We start from the raw sequence: 22,086 nt of genomic DNA, 5'->3' as shown, positions 1-22,086 counted from the left end.
CACATGTATACACAGACACACACGCAAATATGTATAGATAGGTCATAGAAATATATATCTCTGTGCCCACAAAAACAGATGTTATATACACAGTGTGGTGGGCTCTGCCTGGGGAAAACATACAACCACACTCCACACATCCCTCCTGGAGGTAACTGTGTGCGGGAGCATGCACACACATGCAAAGGTCATTTATGTACATCTCGTATAGAGGCATATTTGCGTGCATGCGTGCGTGCGTGTGTGTGTGTGTGTGTGTGTGTGTGTATGTGTGTGAATTTTCATACTGCTTAAACAAAGACTGGCAATACAACAAACACAATAGGTATCTGCATACTGTGTGGATAAACAGAGCAAGAAGGTGTATGTGTACACGTGGCTACCTACTCTTGGCTGGGAAGAAATGAGCGTGTCACTATATACATACCAACTCACATCATTTACGCCTCCATGTGTGTAACCAAGCACATATGCGCCCTGACCTATGATCCATATATCCTGGGTGAATGGGCTAGACGAGGGTGGATGTTCACATCACAGGATGTCGTCTACAGTTTATAAGCATACAAACCTGCGTGCGTGCATGTGTGTGTGTGTGTGGATGCGGAAGCTGTCCCTCAGACAAACTTGGTCAGTGCCGGTGAGTGTGCATACAGATCCACGTACATGTCCGCACCTTCTCCCACTATCAGAGCCCCTACAATCCGTATTGGACGCACACGGCGGGGATTGATGGAGGGATACACTTGGCCACGATGTATACGACAGCTCAGGCCACAGGCAGACGCATGGGATGGGACAATGGGGGAGGGGAGCGGGGGGTGGTGAGGGGATCCAGCGTGCACGCACACCCGAGTACACACGTGCCCACCCTACACATTGCCAGCATGTGGGCCCCTATGGTGCTAGGCCTGTGTGGGGAGAGGCAGGTGGCAAGGGCTCATGCCTGCTGTAATCTACATGCGGGGGGAGGGGGGCATGAGACACGGGGGTCCCACTTCAGGTTGGGGAGGGGATTGCTCAGGTCCACATTATGGGCGGTGGGTGGGGGAGGGGGAACTGCCTGGATCCAATCTTAGAGGCTGAGACTGGAGTGGATGGAGGGGGAGGGGCTGGGGGAAGCCTGGGGATGGATGGATGGATGGATGGATGGATGGATGGATGGATGGATGGATGGGTATTGCTCCCATTCTGGTGAGAGGGTTCTGGGGAGATGAGGGGAAAATGAGGGGACAGGTCTACAAGCCCAGCGTCCCCCCGATGGACGACGCAAGCACCACCCCCAGCACCACACAGCAGATGATGATCATGATTTTCTTCTGCAGGTGGGAGAAAGTAGAAGGAGACAGGGAGACAGAGGGAGGGAGGGAGGAGAGGAGGAAAGGAAGAAGGGCAAGGAGAGCAGAGAGGAGAAAAGAGGGAGGAAAGGGAGGAGAGGATGAAGGGACAGGAAGGGGGGAGGAGATGAAGAGAGACAGGAAAGGGGAGGAGAGGAAGAGATGAGAAAAGGAGGAAAGAGGAAGTAAAGGGGGGAGAAGAGGAAAAGAGAAAGGAGAGAAGGGGAAGGAGAAGAACAAAGAGACAGCAGAGGGGGAGAAGAGGAAGGAAGAAAAAAAGGAAAGAGGAAGAGAGGAGAAAGGAGAAGAGAGGTAAGAGAGGAGAGAAGTAAAAAGAGGAGGGGAAAGGGAGAAGAGGAAGAAAAGTGGGAAAAGAGGGGGGAAGAAGAGGAGGGAAAGGAAAGAGAAGAGGAGAGCAAGGAAAAGGAGAAAGTGAATAGGAAGAAGGAGAAAGACAGGAGTTTAAAGTGAAGGGGGAAGGAAATAATGAAGGCAGTGAGAGAAAGGAGAAGGTAAGAGAGAAGAACAGGAAGAAGGAAAAAGATGAAAGAGGAAGGTAAAAAAGGAAGAAGGTGAGAGAAAAGAAAAACAAGAGAAGAGGTTAGAAAGAGAAGGAAGAAGAAAAGAAGGAGAAGGGAGGGGTGAAAAGCAGGGATAGAGAATGAAAAGAGAGGTGAGAGAGGAAGAGGATGGAGATAGGAATAAAGAGGAGGAGAGAGAGAGAGAGAGAGAAAGGGAGGGAGAGGGAGAGGAAGGGGGAGGGGGAGAGGGGGAGGGGGAGGGGGAGAGGGGGAGGGGGAGGGGAAGAAGGAAGGGGAGGGGAAGAAGGAAGAGGAGGGGAAGAAGGGGAGAGAGAGAGAGAGAGAGAGAGAGAGAGAGAGAGAGAGAGAGAGAGAGAGAGAGGAGATAGGAGGAGGTAGAGAAAAAAGATAAGTTGAAGGAGGAAATAGAGGAGAAAGGGAGGGGAGAAAAAGGAAGGAAGTTAAACAGGAGAAACAAAGATGACAGCAGGCGATGAGCAGGGCCAAAGAGGATGAGGTGAATTGGGAATGTGAAGAGAGAAAGGGGGTGTGGGCACAGAGGAAGAGGGCAGGAAAGAAAGACAAACAGAAATAAGGAAGAGGTCAGAGCAGGAGATTAGGTCTTTCCACCCTATTTCACCACTTACCTCATACTTCTCGCCCTAAACCCCAGCCTTCTGCCTCCCAGTCCCAACTCCCTTCCCTTCCACTCAACCCGGCCCAGCTCCAGCCCAACCCTCTCACCCTCCGGGCCTTGCTCTGATATTTCACGGCTTTCTTGGTGTCGGACACAGCCCGCTCCACATAGTCCACAGAGTGTTCCACGTTGTATTCAATTCGGTCGATCATCTCCCCCTGCAGAGATAAGGGTCCCGTGTGGCTCCAGGTGGTCCAGCAGCCAAAGATGATAGGCAGAGGTCTGGGGAGGGCCATGGGGCGGGACAAGGGCTAGCAGGCTGGGCTCACACAACTCTACCTGGCTTTCCACGAGCATGGCCATGTCTACAAACATGTCGTGCAGCTCCCTGATGCTGGTCTCCAGTTTGATGATCTCATTGTGCCTTGTCTCAATCTCATTCAAAGCCTGCTTGGTCATCTGTGAGTCCATCTTGATCTGGGGGTAGGGGTTGGGGTGGGGATTGGAATGGAGAATGGACCTCAGCAGCAGACACATCAGCTTCATTCCCTCCATTGTAAAATGAACTCCTTTGGTCCTAGATCTGACCCTTCTGACAGTCCTTAGTTCTGACATCTTCCCTAGCTCCCAGAGAGGCCCATCCCGACAATTAAGGGGCCCATGTATGGCATGCAGTAGGTACTTAATACATGCTTGTTGACTGATTGATTACTGTGTAAGAGAGAGAAATGGGCAAGACAGAAAGAGGAAGATAGGGAGAGGGAAAGAGGCAGAAAGATGTCAAGACAGAAATACAGGGCTTGATTGAGAAAAAATAATAATAATAGAGAACTCAAGAGGAGAGAGAGTCCCTAGGAACTGTTTCTGGACACAGACAAATGAGCCAAAACAGTTCTGTCCTAGGCTGAAGGATAATCTCAGAATGCCGAGGCCTCCCCCACCCGCCACCCCTGTCCCTCCCTCACATCATCCGTAAAGATGGCCAGCTTTCCACTCTCTAGCATGTCCTCCAGCTCCTCGTTGGTTGTGGTCCTTCCGGCTGCAGAGAGAAAGGGATGTTGTAGAGGAGGGGCCAGTTGAAGGGAAGATGGGATGGATATCCAGGGAATGGTCTGGGCCTAGGGGAGTCCCCAAGCCACTCTTCAGTGTAGGCCTAAAAGAGGTGGGCCCAGCCTCAGTCTAGACCTCTCTCCCCACCCCATTTCTGTCCTGGAACCTGTAGATCCCAGATTGGTCCCAGGGTCTGTGAACCTCAAGTACAGACCAGGAGCAGGTCAGAATTTGGGGAAGGTTGGGTGGACAGGGAGGGGAGGGCCAAATACGCACTGATCTCGAGTTGTCGCTGGATCCGGTCCTTGCATCGGTCTCGGTACTTGGACTGCGTTGCATTATATTCGGTCATCACCTCCACGAACTTCCGAGACAGTGTGGAGTGCTTCAGGGGGTGGAGGGCCGAAGAGACCCCAGGTGAGGCCAAGAGAGAGGAGGCAAGTTAAGGCAGGGAAGGAAAGAGGGAGAGAGAGAGACAGAGATAGAGACAGAGTGACAGAGAGATAGAGAGACAGAGAGACAGAGACAGAGAGAGACAGAGCGACAGAGAGAGAGAGAGAGAGAGAGAGATGAGTGAATGGTATGAAAAGAGGAGGGAGAGAGAAAGAGAGAAAGAGGAAAAGAGGAGGAGGAGGGGAAGGAGGAGGAGGAGGAAAGAGGGAAGAGAGGAAGAAAAGAAAAGGATAAGAAAGAGAAGGGCAGGGGGAAGAGGAGAAAGAGACAGAGATGAGAAGAGAAAGGTAGACAGAGAAGATAAAGGAGAAAGATGGTGGAGGAAGTGGGAGAGAGATACAGGAACGAGGGTGGAAAGAGACAATGAGGATGAAAGAAGAAGCAGAAGAAAGGTAGGGAAGGGAGAGGACGAAAACATGCAGATAGTGACAGGCCAGAGATGAAGAGACAAAGATTAAGTGACCAAGGGGAAGCGGTTGATGGGTGGGGCAAAGGTGGGCAAAGAGAGTGAAAAATAGAGAGCAAAGGGAAAGAGAAAGCCAGGTGTGGGGAGCTGGTTAAGTCCTATTTCCCCCCTCCCCACCTCTACCTTGCACCCCCTAGTTTGGGGATGGGCACCGTCTGTGCCCCTCTAGAGCTCAGGGCTGGGCAGGCTTCTGAAAAGTCAGATGACTGGGATGTGAAGACCCATCTGGGCAGGCCAGAGATGACTCCACCAGACTGCTGTACTGCTTGGGGCAAAGGATGGGTGGGGAGCATTCCTGGGGAGGAGTTGTTCCCTCCTACCTGGGTCTTTCGGATACGAAGGTCAGCGGAAGACCGGTTCAGTCCTTCCTCCTGCTCGATACTTTGCTCGATGGCTGCCAGAAGAGCAGGTAAGCAGAGCGAAGAGTGTGGGGAAGGACAAAAGGGAGACCATCAGGCAGGGAGGGGCGACCCACAAGACTTCCTATGACCCTCCTTCCCAACCTAATCACAGCTTCCTGTGACAGGCTTCAGTTTATCTGGAATGCTCGAGGCAGCATATCTTGGGTAATAGTAATCTTCTACAACTGAGAATAGCCATGCACTGATTCCCAATCTTCGGAGAATTGGGAATGTAATAAAACATACTTTGAGCCTAAAACTCTATTAAATGTAATTCAATCTTCCCTTAATGATTAATAAGCATTTATTAAGTGCTTACTATACACTGGGTACTGTATTAAATGCAGATGACACGCAGAAAGGCAAAAAAAAACAAAAAAAACCAAAACCCTGCCCTCAAGAAGCTTACACTGTGATGAGGGGGAGAAGACATGTAAGTAATTATGTACACAGAGATAAATGTACAGATACAGAGTTGATAAATGGAAATATCAGAGGGGAAAGTACAGGGGAAGGGAGGGAAGAGACCAGGAAAGGCCTCTTGGAAAAGGTGGAATTTGAAGGAAGTTAAAGGTAGAAGGGAAGTCCGAGAGCTTTCCAGAAATAGGGTACATGGCCAGTGAAAAATGCACATAGCCAAGACATGGAGCTTCATGTAGGAGGAAGACCGAGTAGACCAGTGTAACTGGATCATGGACTGCATGGCGGGGAGTACAGTGTAAGAAGACTGGAGATGGAGGAATCTTTGGGGCCATTTAAGGCCTAAGGGCTGTGTCTAAGAACCTTGGCTCCTCTATCTATGCATGAAGCTTGGACCATAAAACAGAGATTAATAACCAGCAGCCTGCCAGTCACTGGCAGCTTTAAGACAACTGCAGGAACAGTCATATTGCTGAGGAGGCTCCATGTTGTAGGGGAAGGAGACTTGACTTAGAGTCAGAGCATACACTCCTCCTCTAGCTGCCACTTACTGATGACCCTGGGCAAGTCGGTCCGGACCTCAGTTTTCCTGCTCTATAAAATGGAGTGATTTGACAAACTAAGCGTCAGATTGACATACCGGGTTGGGAATGCTGCCCACGCTCTCAGACGAGGTCCCTGTGTTAGTTTTGCCTAAATGCTTTCCTTTGTTCAGGAGAGTCCTCTGGTGGTTGAGAGGAAGGGTCGGGCATGGGGTGTGATTAAAGAGGGAATGACTTTGGTGTTAAAAAAACAAAAAACCAAAAAGCATCAATAAAGCTTTATAAATAAAATGAGTGGGTGGCAGCTTTGGTGGCAGGGTGGAAACAGCATTGAGTTTGGAGTTAGAGGATCTGCCTGGGTTCAAATCCTGCATTTGCTATTCCCTTACCCCTGAGACCTTGAGCAAGAGGTTAGTTCTGGCCTCCCTTACTGTGCTGGCCTTGGGAAAGTTATCTCCCTTCTCCAAGCCTCAGTTCCTTCAGCTATAAAATGAGGAGATGGGACTGAGGACTTTGCATAACCTTCCCAGTCTAAATCTAGGATCTTATGATTGGACAGTTTTGATCAGGTCACACATCCTGAGCTCAGAGGCCGTCAAGCCCACCCACTCATTTTACAGATGAGGTGAAGGACCTTGTCCAAGATTGCGCAGGTACTAAGTGTCAGAGGTGGGGTTCAAACCCAGATCCTCTGTCTCCACTGCCTTTAACAGTGTCCCTTTCAAGTATAAGGGTCTCTTTTTAAAACCAAAACATTTCACACAATTATCCAATCATGACGTCAATAACCATGGCTAAAATTCATATAGCGCTTTAAGGTTTGCAAAACATTTCACAAATATCTCAATTTATCCTCACTATATAACACTAAGAAGTAGGTGGTATTACTGCCTCCATTTTAGAGATGAGTAAATTGAGGCAGCAAATTGCCCGGGATCACACACTTAGTAGGTGTCAGAGATCAAATCTGAACTCAGGTCTTCCTGACTCCAGGTCCAGAGCTCTAACCACTGCACCACCTCGCTGCCTAATATATGTTTTATTGTACTACTAGTATCCGGAAGCTGAAGAAATGAACATTGCCAATGACTAAACAAGAGCCTATAAGAGTGTGTGGACTCTGTAATAATTTTAAAAATTACTTTGCAAAGTGATTGCAATTACTACTCCATGGCCCCCCATTATGGTCAGCGGTCCACAGGCTGGGAACTCCAGCAACAGAGGATCTCTAAAATCAGAGCTGGCCACTTTAGAACACAGACAGTCCTCACTGGAAGGGAACTTGGAACACAGAACACAACAGTCTCAGGCCTGGATGGAATCTTAGCATATGGAACCAGAGAATGTTGGAAAAGAGCTTAAAGGCCATCCAGGAGCAACCCCTTCATTTTACAAAATGGGAACACTGAGGCCCAGAGAAGGGAAATGGCTTCTCCAAGGTCACATAGTAAGAGAGGTCAGGATTAGAATTCAGAACCCAGGTCTCGTGACTTCCGGCCCTGAGTTGTTTCCACTATATCACAGGGATGCGCTCAATCAGTACTCAGCCTAGGACTTCACAAGCATTTGCTGAGTGGAAATAAGGCTGAGCTCATACTAGTACAGGGTTCAGAGTTCATTCCCTCAGGTTTCTGGGGAAATGGGTTTTGGATTTTTTTTAAATTGGTGCCAGTCAAATAGGAGACACACCTGTCATGATAACACATGCTAATGGTAGCCATTGGGGACAGAATCTCTATTCTTTCTCAGTGGGGAGGGGTGAGCTTACTTCCCTGTTCACCTGTTTGTTTCTCAATAGTCAGTGATGAAGTCTGAGGTTGTTTGGGAGTCCGATAAACAAATGGGATTTACCCGTAAATCTATATAGGAGATGATATTTTTTATCTTGGTGGAGGGATAGCATTTCCCCCCACAGACTAAATCAGTGAGATCCCAAGGCCTTAGGAGGTATGTTCCTCACCTTTCAACTTGGATCGAACCTTGTTGGCCGTCTTCTTGATGTCTGCAGTCAGGTCTTCCAGCTCCTGTTTGGTTTCTGAAAGGGAAAAAAGGGAAAAGGTCAAGTCTAAATCCAAATTCAAGTTCAACAAACAATTATTAGGTTTCCAGTGTGAGCAGAATTCTGTGCTAGCCAATGGGGAAAAGTTAAAGGTTAGAATCAATCCGAAAGGGTCTCAGAGATCATCTGGTGTAACCCATAACTGACCAAGTCATTAGTCCATTGACTAAGGACTCTCTCTCTCTCTCCCTCTCTCTCTCTCTCTCTCTCTCTCTCTCTCTCTCTCTCCACTGATGGAGAACTAGTGATGAGGAACTCACCACCTTCCGGGACAGCCCATTATACTTTTGGTTATCTCTAATTTATAGAGGAAAACTTCCTAATATGGAGCAGAAATCTCTGCATCTTTGCAAAAGGTGCTGTGGTTTTGCACTTAGGGTCAAGAGATATGGGTTCAGGTCGTAGCTCTGCCACTTAATAGCTGTGTGATCCTGGGAGAAATAATTTAACTTTCCTGAGCTTCAGCTTCTTCCTCTGTAAGATGGGAATAATACTACCTACCTCCCAGGTCATTGTGAGGAAAGTACTTTGTAAATCTTTCTCAGTTTGAGTTTTTATTATTGCTCCCGGTTCTGCCTTCTGAGGTCCAGATGAACAAGTTTAATTACTGTTCCATGTGACAGCATCCCAACTACTTGAAGGCAGCCATCACATCCCCACTGAGTTTTCTCATCTCCTGGCTAAACATCCCCTGTTCCTTCAACCAATCATGGGGAATTTGGGAACACTAGAAAACACTGTAGGGTTTTTTGGGGGGGGAGCGGTGAAGTGATAGGAAATCAATCACAGGGTGGGTGAGGATGATGATGAGACAGGAGTTAGTCATGGAGGTCTTGTTCCGACAACCCCATGACTGTGTAGGTGGAGGGGAGAGAGCAGGCAAACTATGTCATCAGAGAGTGACCACAATGTAGCAGAGAATACACTGCATTCGTTGGAAGACCCGAGAGGCCGGTGTGCTGAAGTGAAAAAAGGACTGGCTTTGGAGTCAGAGGCTAGGGGTTTGAATCTCAGCTTTGCCATTTGCTACCTATGTGACTTTGAGTAAGTTATTTCGCTTGTGTGAACCTTAATTCATTGATGGGATTGATCTCTGGTTCCATGTTCAAATCTCAGCATAGATAATTTGCTAGCCAGGTGACCCTCCTCTCTCTGGGTCTGTTTTCCCCTCTGTAAAATGGAGATAAGATTTACAAGTCTTGCTCAATTTTGCACATATCACCAATTTTCATCTTAAGAGTACTGAGGTGAGGAAAGCATCTTTTAAATCATAAAGTGCTTTAGAAATGAGACCTCTCATTATCATCAACTTTTTGTTTTGGGGACGAGGAAACCCAAGAGAGAGTTGGTGGAGGAAAAAAGGGATATATGTGAAATATGTCTTGTCTTGGAGTAGCTGGGGGCAAAGGGTAAGACATGGCACCTGCCTTTGTGGACCTTTCAATAAAGTAAGAGGATAAGAGACAAATACAGTTAACTATATATTGTACATGGTATTACTTGTAAATGTTTTATGGACACGAAAAACAAAGTGCTACGTGAGGTCCAAGGGGAAGGTCACTACCAACAAGGGGGTTGGGGAGGGAGAGGGCTTTCTGAACTGGGCCTACAGGATGGGGAGAAATAACAAGGGAAACGGAAAGAGAGAACATGTAGGCAGAGAGAGCCCTAAAGAAAGGCCCTGAGGTAGAAAAGCTTAGGGCATGTTTAGGAGACAGAGTGCAGATTCGACCTGGAGAACGTGCGGAAGTGTAATAAGAAACAAAGCTGGAAAGGTGTTAGCATTAAGTCATGGAGGGCCTTGAATGCTAGGCAGAAGAGTTTGAACTTTGAGGAAATAAATAGGGAATTAGTGATTTTTTTTTTTATTATTAAAGGAGAGGCACGACTAGGTCTATGTGTAAGAATGAGTATTCTGGAAGCAAGGATAGATAAGGGTGGGGAGGAAGAGGTGGTGGGAAGACCTATTGGGAAGCCTATTGTAATATTCCAGGTAGGCGGTAGTTAGGTCCTTCGAAAGAAGGTGTCAGTGGTGATAATAGGGAGGAAGGGATAGAGATACTTTGGGTTAGAATCCATAGGATTTGGTGGCTGATTATGACAATGAGCCAATGGAGGACCTTTTCCCCCTCCCCCTGTCCTAGCTTGAGGACCCCTTCCCAGCCTGGGTCCTTGGTATCCTCCCCCCCACTCACTTTCATCAGGGTTGGGGGCGGCCAAGATGGCGCTGTGCTGTTTCTTCACCTGCTCCACATCCTCAGACAGCTTTTCAATACAGCCTCGGATCTCTTCCACCTGCAGAGTTTGAACAGAGGGGGGACGGGTGGAGAGACCCAGGATAACAGGTGGAAGGGCCCCAGAGTGCTGGCAATGGAGGCAGGGTCCTGGGCCTTGAAGGGGAGGTGAGAATGCCCCTGGTTCATTGGTAGTATGGTATCAATGGTGACAAAAACCGAAGTAGAGAGAGGTCATGAATGAGAGCTAACCTCAGAGTCAGGAAGACCCCACATGCTGGCTGTGTGACTCTCCAGACAATGCTCTAAAAATATAATTTGCCAAGAAATGGTCAATCTGCAGTGTTTTAGGGAGTTCTTTATAGAGAGCTCGGGACACCCATGAAATCGTAGTTCTGGTAAGGAAAAAAAAATACTCAAGGAAGTTTGGTGGGTAGATGAGGCCCAGAGGGAGATGAAGCCTGGAGATTTGGGATTTGGGTTTGGGGAAGGAAGTAGGAGCTGGGATACCTGCCAGGACAGGGACTGGAGCCTCTGGTGAAATTTTTACCTGTTCAAAGAACTCATCCATGAAATGATCCCGGTCCACATGTACCACCTCCTCTTCATCATCACTGTCTTTTGCCTGGAAAGCAACGGTAGGCAATATACATTTCTGTCCTGTCAAGGTCAAAGCCACTACCCTCCACCCCAGTCCCCCTCATCCAAGCACTTCCAGCTCTGGGACCAAGAAAAAGAGGCAGAATCCTGCTTCTTTGTTCCCCTGCCATGAAACTCAAGGACCGGGTATGGGTGGGCAGGAGCGACATGTCCATACCCGACCCTGGTTCTTCTCACCCACTTTGGCCTGGCTCAGTCTCAGCCTCCCCCCTTGAGGTCCCCCATTCCCCACATCCTTCTTGCTCCTCCCTCATCTGGCTGTGTCCCCTTTGCAAGGTCACAGCCCTGCTGCCTGCCTGTGGGGAGCCAAACATAGTCAGGGCCATAGCTGGGGAGCTGGGACAGGAGAGAACAGGAGAAGGCTGAGACCTCACGCAATTCTTCAGCCCTGACGTCCTGTGCAGGCCTCCGAGATGCTCTTCCCCTTCCCCACCCCTCCACTCCACTCCACGCAGTTCTCTGCTTTTCATTCCCCTAACTTGACACCCACTTACTTTCTATTGCTTGGATTTTCCTGTGGCACTGTTCAGCCCCCCACCCCCAATACCCACAGGCATAAAGAGGCACACACTCACACATTCACACAGACACACCCGCACACTGATACACGAACTGCTGTCATCCACCCACACACTGATACACACAGACATGCACCAACACACAAAGGCCCATACACACACACACACACACACACACACACACACACACACACACACACTGACAGACACATGCATCCCCTCCCACCTGTTCTACAGACTGCTTCTACCCCCTAAGTCTCAGTGTAGATCTGCTCACATCCCTCAGTTCTCAGAAGAGAAGAGCAGAAGGAAGGGTTCCTCCCAGCCCTTCCTGGGTCCTGGCAAAGAAGGTCCTTCAGGTCAAATCCAGGGTCCACCATGCGGAGCCCGTCTATCTCACTGTCTGGCACCCATACAGAGCCCTAGAGCAACCCAAGCTAGTGGTCCTACAAGGATCCAGTAGGAGCCCAAATCCTGAAGCATATCCCAGGCTGAGCCTCAAAAAGACACCTGAGAAAGTGATTCCCACAGATCTGGGATCTGGGTTTGGGGAAGGAAATGGGAGCTGGGATACCTGCCAGGACAGGACTGGAGCCATGATGGGGCCCAAGATGAAACCTAGGCAGAACCAAGCATATAAATTTTGCCCAGACAGAGCCTCAGATTTGAACCTGAGAATGTCGAGGGAGCCTAGGCAGAAATCCCAGAAGCCTAGGTGTAGGCCCAGATGAGTGCAAAGCCAAACCCAAGACAGAACCCAGACAGTCTCAGACAGAGCTTAGGCAAAACCTAGACAATACCCAAAAAGAACCCAGGTAAAGTCTCAGCTGTAACCTAGACAGGGTCTAGACAACTGTAGCAGAGCCCAGACAGCCTAGACAGAATCTAGATAGTGCCTAGACAGAGCCTAAGCAGAACTTGGACAGAATCTAGACAGCACTCGGACAGCACAGAACCTAGACAGAACCCAAAGTCTCAGAGTTTTGATAAAGCCTCAATGTCTAAGCAGGGGCCACCTAGACCCCAAATGGAGCCTGGCCAAAACCCTCAGATCCTCAGGAAATAAACAAACAAAAAGCCCTCAGACATCACTTAAGCCCAAACAGAGTTTTCAAGTGAAATCCCAGACAGAAACAAGACAAAGCCTAGAAGCTAGAGACTAGACAGAACTCCAGACAACAGAGATTTCAGCTATCATGCTCCTGTATCACCCATGCCCCAGGGAGACAGTTGTGGTGTGGTCCCATCTCTGTCCATTCTGGGGATGCTAAGTATTTGGGGATGTCCAGCCTTCATTTCTACACAGACCCCACTGACATAAAGACAGAAACACTCAGTGCTCATTCACAGAGAGAGAAAGCAACTAACAGCTCCAAGAATTCTTGTGCAAGGGAACACATGAAGATTCACTAATATATAACGTGGACACCCAGATATACCCAAGAGTATATGTATACAACTGCCAAAACAGACACAGGAACTATATGAACATAACCATAATACACTTTATACAAATAAAGTCAGATCTAAATAATTGGAATAATATTTATTGTCCATAGGTAGGTAAAGCCAATATAATAAAAAAATGACAGTTTTACCTAACTAATCTATTTATTCAATGCCATCCCAATTAAATTACTAAAACATTATCTTACTGAGTTAGAAAAAATAATAACAAAGTTCATTTGGAAGAACAAAATGTGAGGAATTTCAAAGAAACCAAGCAAAAAAGATGTAGAGGAAGTAGATTCAGCAGTATCAGACCTTAAACTTTATTATAAGGCGAGAGCATTGTTAAAGGGTAAAGTGGATAATTTTGATTATTTTCAATTAAAATTTTCTTGTATAAATAAAACCAATGTAGCCAAGAATAGGAAGAATGCAGAAAACTGGGGAAAAAAACTTTCATAGACAATCTCTCAGGCAGGATGTGATTGGGTTGGAATATTGCCGTGGTGTAGGACATGATAAGCTGATTGTTCAGGAAAACATGGAAAGACTTGGACCCATGAAGGAAGATGCTATCCACCTCCAGAGAAATAGATGACAGGTGGAAAAGTGCATGTATTGTATGAATGTATGTATATATGTATATATATGTGTGTGTGTGTGTGTGTTTATAGATATCTAAGTATATGTATGTATGTGTGTGTATATATGTGTATATGTGTACATATACATGAGTTTACATGAGTTTAATTGTAGCCTTCTCTAAAGTGGGGACTAGGGAGGAAGGGGAAAAAATAAAATAAAAAATGCACAGCAGAGAATAAAAGAAAAACTACAAGGAAGCAAAGAAAAGCTGGGCAGCTTTGAAAACAATGTGTAGCATTTATTTTATAGGTTTTCTTGAAATGGAAATTTGTTTTTTTTATTGAATCCTTTCATGTTCTGCTGTGTACATGGAAATGTTCTTTTTTTCTTTTCTCATTTTGTGTTTAAGTGTAAAATGAATTTAAAAATTACCAAAAACAAAAGAATATATGTAGAGGGGTATACACAGGCATGGGAACAGACAGACATATTAAGACACACTCGGAATCCCCCAGGAATATATGTATGGGGGCACAGACAGATTCAGGACCATAGGGTAGGTGTATACCAGGGAGAGACACCTTTCTATGGTACATGGTCATACACATATACAACAGGGAAATTTGCACCAGAGTACACCTCAACATGTCTATCCGTGGACAGGTGTCTACACAATGAGACATAGCACAGAAGACACACACACACACACACACACACACACACACTCTCATAAACTCACACTCACACATACAGACGGATACACACAGATGCAGCTCAATATACATATATTTCCTTTCTGTTTCTGTTCTGTTTTTTTTTCTTCTGCCTCCTGTAGCTGCTACCTTCCAGAGGCCTCTGGCCTCCATCTCAGATCCTGTCCCCATCTCTTCCCACCCTCCTCTTCTTCTTCTTCCTCCCTCCTCATGGGTGCCTTACTTAGCCCTAGTGGCTGGAGGACATGCCAGCCACCCCTTCCTGCCCCACTGAAGATGGACCTCAGCCCTGGGCTCCCAAAGGTCCCAGCAAAAGGCTCTTTCTGCCCTCCAAAGGGTGGATGGAAATGATTGAGGAGAAAACCAGGTACTGCACAAAAAATTGTTGAACTGAAAAACTCTCCCTGCATAGCCTGTTTCCTCTGGAGACTTTTGTTTAAATTCTCAACTCTGTCTTCCTTTCTATAAGTCACTGGATCCTTCCACCTCTGGGCCAAAAACCTGAGAGCTCTCCCATCCCCAGCCTCCCTCCCTCCATCCTGTTATGGATGGCCTTAGAAACTTCTTAAGGCCTAACTTGTGTCCTTTCAGCTGAGTCTCCAATGAATTCCCTTACCATCTGATCTGTGAGAGAGGCAGGGAAGTGGGTCTATCACCCTAATTTAAAAGATGAGGGAATTGAGGTTGAGAGACCTGAAACATTTGCTTAAATCAGAGGCTAGACTGAAATTCAGGCTTCCGGATTCTTTGGCCAGTGATCTTTCTATTAGCTTTCACAGTATGCCTGTCTTCTTCCAAGGCCTGGAAATCATGTAACTTTCCACCAACAGGCTGGTTTCCACAGGGAGCTGATCTCTCTTTCTCTGCTTGGGTTGGCTCCTTCTTTTTCTCTTCTCTGGTTCACTCATAGAAGGAGCCCCTCCTGCTAGCTTCCTCTTAGTCATATGGACAACTGGTGACCAACTTCAAGGTTAGTAGCTGCAATTCATCAGACCTAGAGTCTATGTCCAATCTCAATTCACTACCAGGATTCCCCTGGGTCTTAGTCCTAATTTTGCTACTGACTGCTTGTGTAGCTTTAACTAAATCTCTTCCTCTCAATAGGCCTCAGTTTCTTTTACTGTAAAAAAAAATTTGTGTGCGTTGTTGACCTGAGAGTTTGGTTAAAGGAGGCAAACAGACCTAAGCGATATAAAAATTTATATTACTTATTCATTTATTCACTTAAGCATAGCGGACAGACATACATGCATGGGATTGAGCCAGAGAAAGTCTGACTGACTTGTACATAAGAATGAACAGGTTTTTATATTTTTAGAACAGTCACAATTCAGCATGTTTTTGTGTTACTCAGTTTTATGATCCCCACGTATGTTTAACCGGTACAAGACAACGATTTTCCTTAGTGGAATAGGTTGTAAATACAATAAGATAAGAGTGTTGACAAGTGTCAGTTAAAACTACAACCCAGCGTTTCTGTGTTTAATTTACCATTAACGTTCCATAACATAGTATATGCCCATAATATATTAAGCGAGGTAGTTTCTCGGGATTAGGGTCTCATCCTTTAATGGTTAACAGGGGAAAGACTGTTCCTAGGTCAGCCTGATCTGGCCTTGTTGACAGAGGAAAAAGGTATTCTCTGAGCAAACTTCAGAGAACAAAGAAGCCCAGGCCAAGGCTCTCCTTCCAGTTGGTCATTAATTCAGGCTCTGGGTCTTATTGAAACTACAAAAAATGATATAAAATGGTATAAAATGTTCCACAGAGTGTATGTTGGACTGGATCTCGGTTTTTTTACATTTCATTAACTGTATTTCAACATAATTGGTTTCCTCTATAATCATAAGTAGTTTATGTTGTGCGTTTATAAACATTATTCTAAGAAGAGGTCCATGGGCTTCACTAGACTATCAAAGGGATCCATAACACAAAAAAGTTTTGACCCTCTGCACTGGGCTCCAAGGTCCCTTCTATTATGGTACACTACAATGTCTTAAAAGGTCCCTTCCCATTTGCAACTTTCTGTGGTTCTATGATTCCAAGAACAATGAATATAGCTTCTCGGTCTTAGAGGAATTAGACCCAGACCAAAAGAAAGCATGTTGCAGGCAGGTTAGATTTGAAATGAAAATGGAAAAATGTCTGTTGTTTTTAATTCTTCCCCAACCCCCACAATTTCCAAAATCTTCTAAGGAAAGACTAAGGCTGTGTAACATGCAGAGGGGGTCCCTGAAAATGTAGGTTATGTGAGAGAATGCAGCTGCTTATGTGGGTGCCTCCCTTCCAGAGCTACCCTCCCTCATCTTTTCCCCAAGCCTTCTTCCCAGAACCTCCAACCCAGGGTTTCCCTGCCTTGTACCTCCAGCACACCAGATCTTGGGCTGCTGCCTCCAGCTGGCTCCAGATTGTAAGCCTGCGGGAGGGTACAAAGCTTGGGCCTCCAGCCGGCCTAAGAGCTGTTACTCAGGCACTGGCTCACTCAGGGAAATGCAAGCTGGGAGGAGGCCATCCAAATCCTGTCTTGTCTCCTGCCTGGTATGTCCAGCCCTTTAAGGGCCCAATAAAGTCAAACTCCTTGGGAATTGGAAACCCACAGATGATAAGAGAGACTAGAAGGGGAGAGTTTGGAGAAGGGAGATAAGAGAGAGAAAAGAAGAGACACAGAGAAATACAAGGTGGAAAGGGGAAAAATAAAGAGACACAGAAAAGAGAGAGAAAGGGAGAAAAAGAAAGGAAAAAAATGGAGAAAACAGAGAGAAAGTGAGTCAGTCGGAGACAGCCAGTACACATGAGCAAAAGACAGGGAAGCAGTGACTGAGAGACAGATGGTGATGGAGAGACATATAGAGATGACAACCCAAACAGAGAGACACTGAGATCGAAACCCAAACAGAGAGACACATAAGCAAACTGGGTGAGAGATCAAATGGAAAACATGTAAGCATGTGTACACACACATTCTCTCTCTCTCTCTTCTCTCTCTCTCTTTCTCTCTCTCTCTCCCCTGGGGGAATATTAACTCCCTTTGGGGAAATTATGCCCAAATCTGAGTTCTAACGGGGCCCAAGTAGTAGTTATAATGGCTTCTGTCCTTCTGGCTCCCCTATCCTGATCCAGTCTCCATTCCCTCCCCTCTCTCTTTCCCCTTTCTCTCCTGGCCCCTTTCCTACATACCTTTTCCTCCCATGACCTGAGCCCTCTCCCAATTCCTTTCCCCTTCCATCCTACAGCACTAGGTCCCCTTTTCCTTCCCCCCTTTCTAGCTTACTCTTTGTATGTTCCAGGCTCACCTCTTACTCTCTCTTCATTCTTCCCCATCCCTTTTCCTTTACCCCCAGGGCCAGCTTCGTGCCTGGGTTCCTCCCAGGCCAATTATTTTCTCACTCAGGGTGCCCCACTCACTATGTCCTCATTTATACCCCAAGTTCTGACACTAAATACTTCTTTCCTTCAAGTACGCCTTATTTCTTGTTCACTCCTTCCTCCATCTGTTCTTTATCCCTCCATATCTCCAAGTCTCCACTGCACCCCTGTCTCTTGTCTCCTTTTCTAATCCTAACTCTAACAGGGGTTCTTAACTTTTTTGGGGGGTGGAGGCAGATCATGGACCCCTCTGGGAGTCTGATGAAGCCTAATACTACTGTGGCTTATCACCTACATTCATAATCGAAGGATGCTCAATTTCAATTAGAGGTTAGTGAAAAATAAAGATACACACACACACACACACACACACATTTCCCCATTCATGATCACAGACCAACCGAAATCTATCCACAGACTCAGGTCAGGAACTCCTGCTCTAGTCTCCCTTTCCCCAAATCTCCCTCTTCCTCTAAGGCAGTTTTCTATCTGTTCTCCTTGAGCTCATTCTCTCCTAACTCTTCCTAGGCTCCTGCTTTCCCAGATTCTCTGCTGCTGTGTTTTCTGGCCTTTCTATTTCTCCCCAGTCTCTCAATCTAGCTTCTGTTCCCTCCTGACCCCATGTTCTTTTCTATCTTCACCCTCGAGGCCTTACCTCCTTTTCACTCCATCTGTCCTCCCCAGTTTCGGGCATCCATTGCCCCTTCGGGTGTCTCCAGCTGCTCCTGACTTCCACCTCTTCCAGCCTCCTGCCTCCCACTATTCCTTCACCTCCCTCTTTCTCCTTTCCCCACAGGCTCCATCATTTTCCTTCTCCAGGTTCCCCTACCAACCCTCTTTTTTTCCCCTTTCCAGACCTCTTCTTTCCTCAAATCCAAGGCTTCACTCCCTGGACTTAGGTCACCAATCAGTGACTACCTCAGCCCAATAATATCCCCCTCCTGTAGTTTCCCAGTATGTGCCTTCAAAACCCAGAAGGGACAATCCCTCTCATTTCTCTGGACTATGTCCCTATAGTCCAAAGCTTTCCAGTTTTTCCTCCCTCCCCAGTCTCTTTCAAGGTATCTGTTTTCTCCAATACCCTTTGAACTTCACCCCCAAAATATGATAGCCAGGATAATCTTCACTCAGTCTCCCCCCTTCCTCCCTTTCCTCTTCTCTTAACTAGAATTTAACTCCTCCAACTCTTCCTAAACCAATGGAGGCCTGATCCCCCCCGCACCAGTATAAATGGTCATTGATTGACCAACGAGTACATCCGGTCCTGATCTCCCAGAATGACTGTATCAGTCCCTAGTCACTCCTCCCAAGAACTCCCCAGCTCCTCCAACCCCTCCTTCCAACATTTGGGTGACAATTCTGCCACCCCCACAATTCCTCACATCCGAACCAGTGTCTCCTTAGCCTACTCGGATATAAAGTTTCCTCCCCTTTCCCCCCCCTAGAATCACCCCTTCAGAATATATTCAAGGACCCTCTATGTTCTCATTCTTCCCTTTTATACCACAATCCCACAAATTCACTTTATCCCAAGCCACATAATCTGTCTCCCTTTCCCTGATCGTCCTTCTTCCTAAAATCTGGGGGGCCCTATCCTTCAAAATGACATCTCCTAACCCTCAGCTCCCTCCTTCTGTCTAAAGTGTCCCAGTTCCCTCTCCACCAGACGACTCAGTTTCCCAAAACAATTTCTTTAACATTCCCTTTCTCTTGTTGCCCCTAAAATGTCAAGGACTAAGTATCAGTGTCCCTGATACCTTCAGCCATCAACTGCTTTTCCCCTCCTTCTCTGGGGGCATCCTAGTTTTATAGAAGGCCTTGAATTACCAGTCACCCCTTCAAACCAAACACCTTCATCCCTATCCAAATGTTTCCAAGTCTCTGTGTTTCTTTCAGTCCTTTTCTCACTGTTCCTAATTGCTGGAGTCCTTCCTCATGAGCCTGTGGACCCCTCCCTCCTCTTCAAATTCCCACATCCCAGACTCTCTTGAGCTTCTCAATTCTCCTTCCAAAATAGCAACATTTCCTCTGCAAAATGTGTGACCCTCAACCCCTCAAACTCATCCTTCCCCCAAGTCTCCTACTGCCCCTCGGGGTCCAGAATCTCCTATCATCTTCATGCATTTCACCTTCCCCCAGACATAGGGGACTTTTGCTGCCCCAAACCACTTCCCATCACGTTCCCCAATCAGCATACCCAGTACCTTTTGTCACTCCAAGGCGCTTTCCCATCCCACACAAACTATCACAGTGCCTTGTTCCCCTGAGCCTTCCTCCGCCAACTCCCCTTTCTCCCACATCTCATACTTGGTCCCAAGCCCAATCCAATATTGGGGTGTCCTGACGATTACAGTTGCTGTCTGTCTATACCTCCTCCCTCTAGGCCTTTCCAAGCTCTCTCAGGTTCTTCAAATCTCAGGAACCCCCATTCAGAGAAAAGGTGGGGGAAAATGTTTACACAAGCCCCTTCCCCCACATGCCTCTTCTTCAGCTACCCAGCCAGGGCTTCCTCTTATTCCTCCCCCCTACCAATATTATGATCCCCACTGAAGACACTGGAGCACAGCAGTTTGTTACACAGCTACCATTAGTCTATTCTAGTCCTTACAGTCTCTCACTCTCCCAAATATCATCATATGACAGTCTTTGAGCCCCAGACCCCTTCACCTCCCATCTCCAGGGGGCCCTTCTTCCCCATTCTCTCCTAAACATATCCCATCCCCTGCCATATACTAGGTCCTCTTTTGGAAATACAGAGTATCAGAGGCCCCGGTCTACCTCCCCAAATTCCTCTTCTCATCTCAGTCTCCTAATACCTCCTAGGCTTTCCCAATCCCCTCCGAATATGGGGGTACACTCTGGAAATACTGGAATCCCCCTGAGCTAACCAGTATATCCATCTCATTAAGCCACCTCTTGTAGAATTCTCCGCCCCTCATCTCAATGCCTTCTCCATACCCCCCTCCCCAAATAACGGGGTGCTTGCTGCCCCTTGATTCTCTCTCACCCCACCTCCTCCCTGCCCCCCAGCTCACACTCCGCAGCTCCTGGGTCCGATCCTTCATCTTGCGGCGGCTCCTCCTCCTCTTCCTCGTCTCTCCCTCCTGCCTAAGCTGTGAGGGGGCACGGGCCGGGGGCGCAGGGGTTCCCCGGAGCCTGGGGACTAGAGGGCTACCTGAGCCACCTGGGTTCCCCAGGGAAGGGAGCAGGGGACCGAGCCTGGCCGGAACAGGGGTAGGATCAGGGGCCTGGGCCGGGCTCGGCTGTACCAGGGCTGCGGTGGCGATGCGGCTGCGGCAGAGGGATGGAGGGATGCGGGAGAGGAGGCGCGGGGGAGGGGGGAAGGTGGAGGGGAGGGAGGGGGAAGAACGGGGTGGGGGGAGCAGGAGGCATGCGCAACGCAGGGTCTGGGGGCGCCTGGGGGATGTAGTCCGGGGGAAGGGGAGAAAAAGGGAAGGGAGGGGAGGGTAGAGAGGGATGCAATAGAGGGAGGGGAAGGGGTGGTAGGGAACATTCGTTGTGATGGAGAGAAGGGAAGGTCAGGACAGACACGCACAGAGAGACAGAAGCAAAGAGACAAAGAGAGACATGCAGAGACACAGAGAGACAGAGACAGAGACAAAGACAGAAAAAAAGGGTGATTAAAAAGGATTTGGAAGGGGCAGATAGGGAAAACGAAGGGTAGGGTAGCAAGAAAGGTAGTGTGTCGATGTGTCCTTTTTTATATCAGTTCATGGTTTGGGTTTCGTTTGTTTTGCCAGTGTACCTGTGTGTTTCTTTACGACTGTGTGTGTATACATGCCCTTGTGTTTCTATCTGTGGTGTGTGTGTGTGTGTGTGTGTGTGCAAACTTGGGAAAATAAAAATAATGTGAATCTTTTCATTGTGACACCAGACATAGATGAGCCAGTTCTAGACTGCAGAGTCCCTGATGCAGCCTGGAGCCTAGACACCAGCAGACTCATACTGCTCACCCCCCACGCCCAACAACCTCTACACCCTCCCCCAACCCTCCCCCCCATAGCAGATCTCTGCTTGCTGCATTGGTTGCCCAATAAGCTTTAATTCACAAAGCCCCTATCCCCGCCAGAGAAATCCCAACAGTACATTGAAAGACGACATAGACGTGACTCCATGAACGCAGTTTTTATTTTTAAAATGATAAATAAAAACCAACAGAGGAACAACTAGACAGACACACCCTCACACCTTGACTCAAATGCAAAGACATTCTGGCACATACATAAATCTGGAGGGGTCCAGCTATGTAAAGACACCCATAGCAACAGGAGGGATGGGTAACTGGAGTTTTCCTTCCAAGTCCAAATTTACAGAATGCTGTGTTTAGAGGGCACTTGTACATCCTTCAGTAGCTAGAATTGACAGTTTAACAATTGGTTAATAAAAATAGAGGCAATGTAGTGCAGTGGATAGGGAGCTGGCCTCTGAGTCAGGAAGACCCAGGTTTGAGTCTAGCTTCCGACAAGCACTGGCTGTGTGACCCTGAGCAGTGCCTCACCTTTCAGTACCCTAGGCAACTCCTTGAGACTAAAAGTTGTAGAGATAAGGCTAACCTGCTTTGAGAGAGGGAATTTCCACATTTGGAAATTCTCTATGCTAATAAAACCATAAATCCAGTCCCTATCGCAGAGATAAAAATCAGTTTTAAATAAAG

At 47.4% G+C, this 22,086-nt stretch overlaps 1 protein-coding gene across 1 annotated transcript; it reads right to left on the bottom strand.

The window, feature by feature from the left end:
• Positions 1-38: 38 nt before the first annotated feature.
• On the bottom strand, positions 39-20,733 carry STX1B (syntaxin 1B). The gene is made up of 10 exons (XM_036741302.1): positions 20,447-20,733; positions 10,671-10,745; positions 10,082-10,181; positions 7,788-7,862; positions 4,785-4,858; positions 3,822-3,930; positions 3,461-3,534; positions 2,835-2,972; positions 2,603-2,713; positions 39-1,319 (listed from the first exon to the last, which is right to left on the bottom strand). The coding sequence occupies exons 1-10, from the start codon at positions 20,474-20,476 to the stop codon at positions 1,239-1,241; spliced, it is 867 nt and encodes a 288-aa protein (XP_036597197.1). The 5' UTR covers positions 20,477-20,733; the 3' UTR covers positions 39-1,238.
• Positions 20,734-22,086: the final 1,353 nt, after the last annotated feature.

This window comes from Trichosurus vulpecula, chromosome 1 (assembly GCF_011100635.1).
Source record: "Trichosurus vulpecula isolate mTriVul1 chromosome 1, mTriVul1.pri, whole genome shotgun sequence".
In the NCBI taxonomy this organism is placed as follows: Eukaryota; Metazoa; Chordata; class Mammalia; order Diprotodontia; family Phalangeridae; genus Trichosurus; species Trichosurus vulpecula.
Note: the sequence above shows the minus strand (reverse complement) of the source record. Positions and strands in the feature narration are given on the sequence as shown.

Bases quoted from the DNA above. Each gene is read 5' to 3' on its own strand.
- STX1B (XM_036741302.1), bottom strand. From the start codon at position 20,476: ATGAAGGATCGGACCCAGGAGCTGCGGAGT. The intron at 10,182-10,670 runs GTAAAAATTTCA...CAAACTCTGCAG, and splicing joins TGGATGAGTTCTTTGAACAG to GTGGAAGAGATCCGAGGCTG. The intron at 7,863-10,081 runs GTGAGTGGGGGG...TTTCCCTTTCAG, and splicing joins CGCCCCCAACCCTGATGAAA to AAACCAAACAGGAGCTGGAA.